General features: G+C 38.1%; 1 protein-coding gene across 5 annotated transcripts in view; it reads right to left on the bottom strand.

Moving 5' to 3' along the window:
- Positions 1-1,482: 1,482 nt before the first annotated feature.
- KIF23 (kinesin family member 23) overlaps positions 1,483-10,337 on the bottom strand; it is a 33,598-nt gene continuing 24,743 nt past the window's right edge. For 2 of the 5 annotated variants that reach the window (XM_032244641.1, XM_032244642.1), the window contains 8 exons: positions 10,087-10,260; positions 9,677-9,856; positions 9,093-9,404; positions 4,883-5,113; positions 3,856-3,938; positions 3,584-3,665; positions 3,013-3,083; positions 1,483-2,100 (listed from right to left, as the gene is read on the bottom strand). In XM_032244641.1, coding sequence (XP_032100532.1) covers positions 2,085-2,100; positions 3,013-3,083; positions 3,584-3,665; positions 3,856-3,938; positions 4,883-5,113; positions 9,093-9,404; positions 9,677-9,856; positions 10,087-10,260 — 1,149 coding nt within the window. In that variant the 3' untranslated portion in view covers positions 1,483-2,084. The remainder of the gene's footprint in view (positions 2,101-3,012; positions 3,084-3,583; positions 3,666-3,855; positions 3,939-4,882; positions 5,114-9,092; positions 9,405-9,676; positions 9,857-10,086; positions 10,261-10,337) is intronic. The other 3 variants (XM_032244645.1, XM_032244644.1, XM_032244646.1) reach the window with 3 other exon arrangements.

The raw sequence follows: 10,337 nt of genomic DNA, 5'->3' as shown, positions 1-10,337 counted from the left end.
CCCAGGCTGGAGTGCAATGGCGCGATCTCGGCTCACCGCAACCTCCGCCTCCTGGGTTCAGGCAATTCTCCTGCCTCAGCCTCCTGAATAGCTGGGATTATAGGTATGCGCTACCATGCCTGGCTAATTTTGTATTTTTAGTAGAGACGGGGTTTCTCCCTGTTGGTCAGGCTGGTCTAGAACTCTTGACCTCAGATGATCCGCCCGCCTCGGCCTCCCAAAGTGCTGGGGTTACAGGCGTGAGCCACCGCGCCCGGCCACTATAATGGCTTTGTATTTTTAGTAGAGCTATCAAACTTTTAAAAAATAAAACTATTCCGTTTTCATCCAAATCTAAGAAGTCGGGGTGACAGAATGAGATCCCATCTCAAAAAAGAAAAAAAAAGCTAGTGTGGGCAACATAGCAAGACTCTGTCTCAACCAAAAAAAAATTTTTTTTTTTAATTAGCTGGGCATGGTGGCGAATACCTGTAATTCCAACTACTTGGGAGGCTGAGGCAGGAGGATCACTTGAGTCCAGGAGTTCAGGGTCAGTGAGCCATGCTCACACCACTGCATTCCAGCATGGGCAACAGAGCAAGACCCTGTTTCTAAAAAAAAGTTGAAAAAGGGAAATCAAGAAATGGAAAGAATGAATTCTGTATCTACTACAGTAGGAATTTAACCTTTAGAGTGTGCTAAAGCATTCTAAAAACACACATATAGGCTGGGCACGGTGGCTCATGCCAAATCCCAACACTTTGGGAGGCTGAGGCGAGAGGATCACCTGAGGTCATGAGTTTGAGAGCAGCCTGACCAACGTGGAGAAGCCTCTACTAAAAATATGTAACTAGCCAGGCGTGGTGGCGGCACATGCCTACAATCCCAGCTACTCGGGAGGCTGAGGCAGGAGAATCACTTGAACCAGAAAGGTGGCGGTTGCCATGTGCAGAGATTGCGCCATTGCACTCCAGCTCAGGCAACAAGAGTGAAACTCCATCTCAAAAAAACAAAAACACACATATATGACAGTTTACTATACGGCGAGTGACCAGTGCATTTTGTCTTTTCCCTTAACTTTGGAATCGGCTTTTGGCAAGGACTAAGACCACACTTTTATAACTAATAAAAAAGATTAAACTATCATTGTAGTTAAAAAAAAAAAAAAAAACTCAGCCTCTAAAGAAATCCAAATTAAATCCAAGTAAAATGTGTATTCACCCATGCAATGGGATATTTCACCATGATTTCAACAGTATTTTTTCTAATTTATGTTGTCCCCAAACCATGTTTTTTGTTTAAATGTCTAGAAGTCATACTTAATATGTAGATAATTATGGCTGTCACACACAAAAAGGCATTGTCCATTTAACATCATATTATTTTGTATTTTCTAGTGCTTTCTTTTAATTAATCCCACAAGCAGTGAGTGCTAGGTAAATGCAGGGCACTGTGCCAGGTGCTGGGAAGATGTGTTGAATGAACAGCTATCACACAACTATGTATTTCTTAGTGCTTTTAATTCTTTTGTAATATCTAAATGTCAAAAAATGAATATGTACATACAGAATTCAAAACAACTTCCTAAATGGTTATTGGCCAGTCATTGACATCTTTATTTTGAAAGTCTGAATTGTAAAATAGTTCTAAAGTGCATTCCTGCAACTAATAAATAGCAGCATTTGTTTATAAAACCTTAAGAAATTCAGACCAGGGCTGGCAAAGTCACAATAAAAAATAAGGCGTGATCTAGATATATACTTCCTTAATCATCTAAGACAAACACTTGTGTGAATGTTTATTAAGTATACATGAAATATAAAAAGCATTATAAAAAAATTCATACAGCAATGAAAAAAGGAGTCTTCCTCTGCTATTAATATTAAATATGGCAAAAAATATACTATACAAGGTTTATTGAATACTAGTTGTCTTTGGAACCACAGGGAAAGCTTTGATCTAGGTCAGTGTATGATACAGCTGAGGGCTGTGATGGTCCACAAAGCTGAAGCTCTACAAGATGACTTGGAAGACTGCTGCTGACGTGGCTTTGGAGAAATCATCCACACAAATGAAAATGTTCTTTCAGTACTGGGACTGTCAGTTCATGGCTTCTTGCGCCTGAAACATAACAACCAGCACTTAAGAGTTGAACTTTGCAATTTGTTAACACATTCACAGCAAATCAGTCTTTAGGAGGGCTTTGAGAACTGCTGTTTTATCATGAGAAAATTCAAGTCCCTCTGAGAAGGCAAACAACTTTTATAAAATATGCTTATCTTAGTATTAAATTTAGGAAACAGGACTTCCCATCATTATCCTGTTGCAACAATTTTGCTCACTAAGGAATGTAAATGTTTAAAATGGTGTGTGTGTGTGTGTGTGAAGAAGGGGTTTTATTAAACTATGGAAAAAGACTGGGTCAGACTCCTCTGAGTATGAGTTCAATAGAAGAGGAAAAGGTTTGATTGGTGTGTGTGTGGGGGGGGGGGGGGGTGTGTGTAAAGGGGTTTTATTAAACTATGGAAAAAGACTGGGTCAGATTCCTGAGTATGAGTTCAATAGAAGAGGAAAGGGTTTGATTCCTTCCCTACCATAAATTCTTCCATTTGGGGTTATTTATTTTAGTGAACACCTACTGCTATACCAAGACGAAGAAGCAAGTCAATAAAGAATGATTTACACAAAGCTATCTAGTCCCCAACTAAAGCCTTTAGCCTTCCCTCCTTAGAGGTGCTCTCAGTTCAGCCTCAGAAAGCTTTATGAGCGTTGGCAGAATATTAACAAAAGCCATCAATTTGCCACCACCACCTGCCTTGTAGCTCTGATTGCTCTCATCCAGCCTTCTGAGGCTCTCAGCATTGCGGCTGCCTACTGCAGTCTGCCCACAGGGGCCCAGATAGTCCAAGGGGAAAACAAAAACCATGTATTTTTTCTGAAGAACAAGTGGATGGTTGGTAGAAGAAGAGATAATGTAAAGACTGGAGAAGGAAAATAGCACACAGCAAGACCCCAGTTACAGTCAGTGCTCACTTGGGTTGTGCATGATGCTGATATCCAGGTCCCAGCTGGGATCCTGCTCTCATCTCCACAGCCACGGAACACTGAGAGGAAAATGACAAGACGAAAAAGATCAGCTCCTCTCAATAGTCTATAAAATACAGTTGTTTAGCAGGCCCTACCTAGGTGAAATGCAATATTGTATTCTAGTACAGCAGACACTTATATTAAAACAGCAGTCACTCATAGTTTCTTTCTGGCACAGGCCACAAATGTCGTGAACCAGAAGGGTCTTTAGAGGTCATCTAAACTTACCTCATTTTAGATAAGTTCGTGAAGAGAGCTGGTGGCTAAGGCCATAGCTTAGGCCTTCTGACCCCTACCTTTCCATGTGCTTTCCAAGAGCTTCACAGGAATAATAGTTGCAAGGGGATTCCTGGTGAAGTGGATTCTTGTTATTCTAAAAATAGGCCTACATGGTAGACTGGCAATGTGAAATTATACCTCAGCATTTTCAAAGAGCATTAAAAATCTAGAGCTGTGGGGATTAAAACATGACAAGCCTAATTTTGTTAAGCAGACAAATATTTAATTTTTCCCCTACCCTTGTTTCTACATCGGTCCATTCAGACTCTGCACCATCTGGTTGGGCAGGTGCTACTGTGGAAGATCTTCGTTTCCGACTACTGAAAAAGGGGAAACATGATGCAACAATTATTTTTGCATCTAAGAAGAGGGAAAATATTAGAAGTAGGGAAATACTATCTACATCCCTTTGGAGAATTAATGATAATTTCACAGGCGATTCTGTTCCTCAGAAATGAGCAGCTAAGAAAATGACCAACTTTTATATAGAGATTTTTGATGGTTACTTACCCATTTGGTGATTCTTGCTTTAAAGTCTCAATATCAGTAAACTGAACAGATTGTCCACCGCCCCTTGTTTTATAAACATCACCCTAAAGCCAAAAGAGAAGGTCACTGTTACACATTGATACATCCAAATGAAAAGCACATACATATTTCAAATTGTTCTCACAATTCTATTTTATAGAATTCCCATCCACAAAATCAGATGGTACTTGGTACTTGCTGAGTCTATCAAAATAATTTAGAAATTTGAGTACATATCTCTCACAAACAAAAGAAGTCCAATACAATGTAATCAGTAACATTTGTAATTGCAGAAAAAAATATTCCTTTTGCTCTACCTGCAATTTAAAAACTAAATTTGCACTAAGGATCAAGAAGTTTGCTGGAAATTTCTACATGTTCTAAGGCATTGTATTTTCTTCTCTCAGTGCCCCCTGCTGCCCATATTCAAATGACAGTATAGTCTTATTTGTAGCTAGTTATAATAAGAACTAAAACTCTAAATTGAACTTGAAATTAAAAGCTTTTTGGGGGGATCTTATCTTTTACTTTCCTGATTACTCACTGACTCTATGATCAAAGGAGAATTGTTCTATAGGCAGGCAAGTAGCTTCTTTTTGGGAAATGGCTTTAGGTAGATCAATACTGAGTGATTTTGATAGGTCAAATTTTAACACAGGTTTTTTTTTTTTTTTAAATCTTGAACTGACGGAGAGCAATGGGAGTTCTTTGCTTAGATTTACTTTTAAAGTAGTGGTTAAAACTAAATATCTAGTCACTAAAAAAAGTACATCATGGATCTAGAATTCTAAGAAACTGAAGAATCTACCCCATTGAAAGCATACTTAATCCCAGTTTGGTGGACTTAAAACCTAAGCAGTGACTAACTTTCTGCTAACAAAAAGGTTATATCAGATACCCATTGATATTCCAGTTGACAATGCCTGTGTGTCACCAAAGGAGTAGGAGAACTAGTGGACTTCTGTTGAGTTTTTTAATACATTTTTTTCTGTGTAAATTCGTTTTTTACCTTAATTAGTTTAGTTTCAATCTCCCCATCGGAGGCTAGTTCCTGGTGGGTCAGCATGTACTTCTCACACTTAGCTAGTGCCTTTTCATTTGCAACAGACACTGTGATGGCATGAGGGACATGTGGCTGCATGACTGTTTCAGTTTGCACGTTAGAGGCGGGCTTATGATCTACCCATCTGTCTCCTGCAGAGCGTGATCGTCTGTGTCGGAGACGAATTGGTGGTGCATTCTGATCAGGTTGAAAGAGGAATTGAGAAACAAGCATAACCCAGAATTAATTTAAGGGTATTATTAGAAGTGCAGCAGGTTTGGCTACATTAATTGATGACACTATCAAAACAAACCTTTCAAAAGCTAAATATGTTATTCAGGTAATTTAAACATTATCTTTGCATTTAAACACAAAACCAACAAATGTCTTTAACACAAACTTGTATGTTATATATTCTACCTGGAAGTTTACCTTTCAACAAAGGATAAAAGAAAAAATTCTAGTAATGCTGCAAGTCTTTCCTGCTTGGGGGTGGTTCAGGACAAATAATTCATTTCGTATTCCTGATCAAAAACCAATACTTATCCCTGCTATTGAGAGGTAAGCTATTATGTCCACAACTCTGTTAAAATCTTCAATAAGATCAATGAAAGCCCTACACATTTTCTAGGCTTCTAAACAAAAGAGAAAACAATCCAAAGAACATAAGGTATAATAAGAACTGTATGAATAAAATGATAAAAAGAAATGTAAAATACTTCTGAATGCTTTAAGATCTTAAAATTTCATAATAGAACTTCATGAAAAGTTCAATAATGGCTATAATATACCAACTAATTTTCCCCCCAAATATTTCATACAGGTTCAAGAAAAAAACAAATAGTGTCAAATCAGTCTCTATCAAACAATAAAAAACTAGTTGCTGGGCCAGGCATGGTGGCACATGCCTGTAATCTCAGCACTTTGGAAGGCTGAGGTAGAGGGATCACTTGAACTCAGAAGTTCAAGGCCAGCCTAGAAAACATGGTGAAACCCAGTCTCTATAAAAAAAAGAAAAATATTAGCTGGGCTTGGTGACACGTGCCTGTAGTCCCACCTACACAGGAGGCTGAGGTGAGAGGATCGCTTGAGAGGTGGAGATTGCGGTGAGCCAAGATCACACCACTGCACTCCAGTCTGGACAACAGACCCTGTCTCAAAAACAAACAAGCTGCTTCTAGTCAAATCTCATGTAAATCTGGGAAAATTAAATTATGCACGTTCGGCCTAAGAAAATAACATTTCATATAAATGCCATAGTTATAGTTTAAAGCAAATGAATTATCTTTGGTATTTTATGAACATCTCCAGTTTGTAAAACTAATAGCATGGCTGGTTGCAGTGGCTCACACCTATAATTCCAACATTTGTGAGGCTGAGGTGGAAGGAGGATCACTTGATGCCAAGAGCTCAAGACCAGCTTAGGCAATGCAGCAAGACTCTATCTCTACAAAAAATATGAAAATTAGCCAGGTGTGATAGCACATACCTGTGGTCCAGCTACTCAGGAGGCTAAGGTAGAAGGATCGCTTAAGCCTGGAAGGTCAAGGCTGCAGTGAGCCTAGATGATGCCACTGCACTCAAGCCTGGGCAACAGATCAAGACCCCATCTCAAAAAAAAAAAAAAAAAAAAATCCAAAAAACAAAACTGAAAGCAAATGGAAAATTCTTCAACACTGGTCAAGTATGAAGACTTCAATTTCAAAATGCCCATCTGAGGGCCAGGCGCGGTGGCTCACGCCTGTAATCCCAGCACTTTGGGAGGTCGAGGCGGGTGGATCACAAGGTCAAGAGATCGAGACCATCCTGGTCAACATGGTGAAACCCCGTCTCTACTAAAACTACAAAAAATTAGCTGGGCATGGTGGCGTGTGCCTGTAATCCCAGCTACTCAGGAGGCTGAGGCAGGAGAATTGCCTGAACCCAGGAGGTGGAGGTTGCGGTGAGCCAAGATTGCGCCATTGCACTCCAGTCTGGGTAACAAGAGCAAAACTCCGTCTCCAAAACAAAACAAAACAAAACAAAGTGCCCATCTGAGTAACTGAATCATTTTCCCTATATAGTTTCAAGAAACAAATACAGCACTGGTGACAGCTCTAAGACATAGGCAACACAGTTTACCACTAAAGATGCTGAGCCTCAAGACAAACAGAAAACATTCCATTCCTAAAAGGATTTATTTAATGTTGAACACAAAAGAAAGTCTGCTCATTATCATCTACCATTCAGCAAAAGCAAGGGTTTTCTTCATTTAACAATAAACATACAATGAAACAAGCTTCAGAAAGATGATAATCCAATCTGCCAGCATTTATGAAATATTTAAATTTTTTTCCTCATTGAAGTATAAATTCAGTCCACTTGACATAATTTTTGACCAACAAACTTAGACACACAGATACTAACCTTATAGTAACTTTTCTGCTGCACTTCTAAAGAGATTTTGATTTCATGTAAGAAGAATCTCTAGTAAATCCCCTTAAATATCTCATAGCCAAATTAGATACCACATTACTGTTGGCAAGGCATAAGCAGGCCTTGAATAGTTTCCAGCCTATAAACTTTCATAAAATGGCTGACTAAAGTTGATCAGAATGACCATTTACCATAATTTGCTATCTAAAAATGTTTAAGAAAAAGTCTGCAAAGTAAGGAACTTAAGAGACTTTAGAATCATCCGTTTCCTTGGTAAATAACTTGGGATTCATCACCATTACTTAATAATCAGGAATTCGGGCCACCTAAATGAACATTTATCTATACCCTGACTTAAACATGAAAATCTAAAGTAAATGTTTACTGTAAGATTTATTTAGAAGAAAAATTCTAAAAGAGCTTTGTTAAGATTTTACTAAATATAAAATTCACAAAGACTAACTTCGTCCATTATTCAGATTCAAATGAAACTTTACCTTAATCTTTAAGAAGAAAAATGTGAAAGTGAATTTATTTAAATAACCTTGAATGAGGCAAACCAGTTACAAACTGCGATAAATACCTCAAGATTAAAAGCAATTTATTGGGCATGGAAATCAGTAGTTTTAAAATAACTGGCCTGGACTCTTCAAGGAAAATGGTCAATGTCATAAAAATCAAAAAAGTAGGGGGATAGGGTGAGGCTATTTTATATTAAAAGAGATAAAAGAAATAATCATGATATGCAATGCATACACTTTCATAGTATCATGGATTGAGAAAAGAAAAGCTGCCTGGATGCAGTGGCTTGCTTGTAATCTCAGCACCTTGGGAGGCCAAGACAGGATTGCTGGAACTCAAGAGTTCAATACCAGCCTGGGCAACATGAGGAGACCTTGTCTCTACTAAAAATAACAAAGTATGCTGGTGGCTTGCCTGTAGTCTCAGCTACTCAGGAGGCTGAGATGAGAGGATCACTTCAGCTCGGGAAGACTGAGGCTGCAGTGAACCATAATCATGCCACTGTACTCCACCCTGGATAACAGAGTAAGAACCTGTCTCAAAAAAACAAAACAAAAAAACAAACAAAAAAACAATAAGCTAATTTTGGGACAGCTGCATAACGTCCCAATACAGGATATTTATTTAATTAATGTTTATTTTCTTGGATGTGATAAAGATTGTCGCCAGGTAGTACAATGTCCTTATTCTTAAAGATTAAGTGTCTCTAAGTCTATGATTTACTTTTACAAAGCTTATTTATCCAAGTAACAATTGGTAAACTTAGGCAGGGAGGGAAAGACATTACCATATTATTCTTTCAACTTAGCTTTGGGTCTGAAATTTTTCAAAATAAAAATTTGGGAAAACAATTATTAAAACGAGGGCTCAAAAGGAGGTACAAAAATCTAATTTGAGGAAGGGAAACCAAAAGAAAAATATGGAAAGTATGCTCTAAAACACATTCACCAATTTTGTGCAAAGCTTATTAGCTTATGCAGCTGAAAAGCGCCAAGTACTCTGGGATGCACCAAACTGACTTGTATTCACTGAACACACCTCCGTTGGCAGATGTGTTTAGGCTTCTTCAGATGAAGAGCCAGGCCTCAATTTCAGTGAGTCAATGTTTCAAATTAACTGAGAAATTAGACCTTCTTTATACTATAGCCCAACCATTTTTCCAATGAACTTTCAGAACCAAGTTACAAAAAACAAGATAAAATCTATTGCTACAATGCGTTAAATTAATACTGGCACTAACCCTGCAGCAATGATCCTCTTCTATTTCTAGCTCATTTCTGAATGTAGGAACCACCTCCCTGCCTTCAGTCCAGTACATCCCTCGCCTTCTGTCTGACACGATACAAGTTTTGCTTTGTCCTGGCTCCTGCTGCCTACGCCTTGCAATAGATGTGTCTCTGAGAGGTGTGTTGTACGTAGGAATTTTCTGCTCCCATTCCGAGATACAGGAAGCTACAGAAATGCTGCTGCATGAGTTAGAGCGCCTATGTAGCTGTGGCTGGCTCATGAGTTGCTGGCCGTTGGAAATCTGAGCAATATAGTTACTAGAAAGCTAGAAAAATTGGAGAGAAATTAATAAGCAAGACTGAAAAACTAAGAGAAACATTTCATTACTTTTCTATAATTTTAGCACATAAAGACAATATCACAGATCATTATTGGTACTTGTTTTTTGTGCTAAACTAGTGTTTATTCTAAATTTTAAAATAGTCTTGAAATTTCAGAAACATAATTATAAAATATAAAAATTCTCATAGAAATAGTCATCTAATCTGAATAAAATTTCTCTAGTACAAAGTGACTACACAACTACAAATAACTTACAGGGACAGGTGATGGAGAAACAGATCTTGGAGTAACTTTTTCTCGATCTCGCTCCCGAGAGGGTCTCTCTGGCTTCTCAATTTTAGGTTCAGTAACAATAGCCTTCAGTTGTTTCAGCTTTTCATCTTTGACCCAGAGTTTATTCTGCATCTCAAGCTGTTTGGCTGCCACTCTACGCTCCTACAGATCATCAATGGCAATATATATTATAATTCAATCACAGCAAAAGAGTACATCAGATTACCCAATCACTTTATTTCCTAAAAATGACAGTTCTCTAATTCTTCCTAAGAGTTAACAACCACCACCAAAACCCTACCACAAATACAGTAATTCAAAATATTGAACCTAACTACAATGTAAAATAAATCATCCAACTCTGAGACAACCACTACACGAATGACACTCACACATTCTTTCTCCCACTTAATTGTCGTTTCTGTCACCATGCCTTGCAACCTGGCCTCTAATCTGCGTTTGTCAGAAAACTGTCGCTGAAGTTTCTGGTTCTGAGTTTCAAGTTCCTGTTGCAAATTGCGTTTATCTTCTTCATAGATAGTAGTTGTTTTCTCTAAAATCTCAATCTAGGAAGGTAGATCATCATGTTCAGTATTGGATATGTAAACATTTCATGTCGCTATAAAATATTCTTAATTTGCTT

Source organism: Sapajus apella, unplaced genomic scaffold, assembly GCF_009761245.1.
Source record: "Sapajus apella isolate SASKATOON/1434 unplaced genomic scaffold, GSC_monkey_1.0 scaffold55, whole genome shotgun sequence".
Taxonomy (NCBI): domain Eukaryota; kingdom Metazoa; phylum Chordata; class Mammalia; order Primates; family Cebidae; genus Sapajus; species Sapajus apella.
The sequence above is the reverse complement of the archived record's forward strand: the minus strand, read 5'-3'. Positions and strand labels throughout refer to the sequence as shown.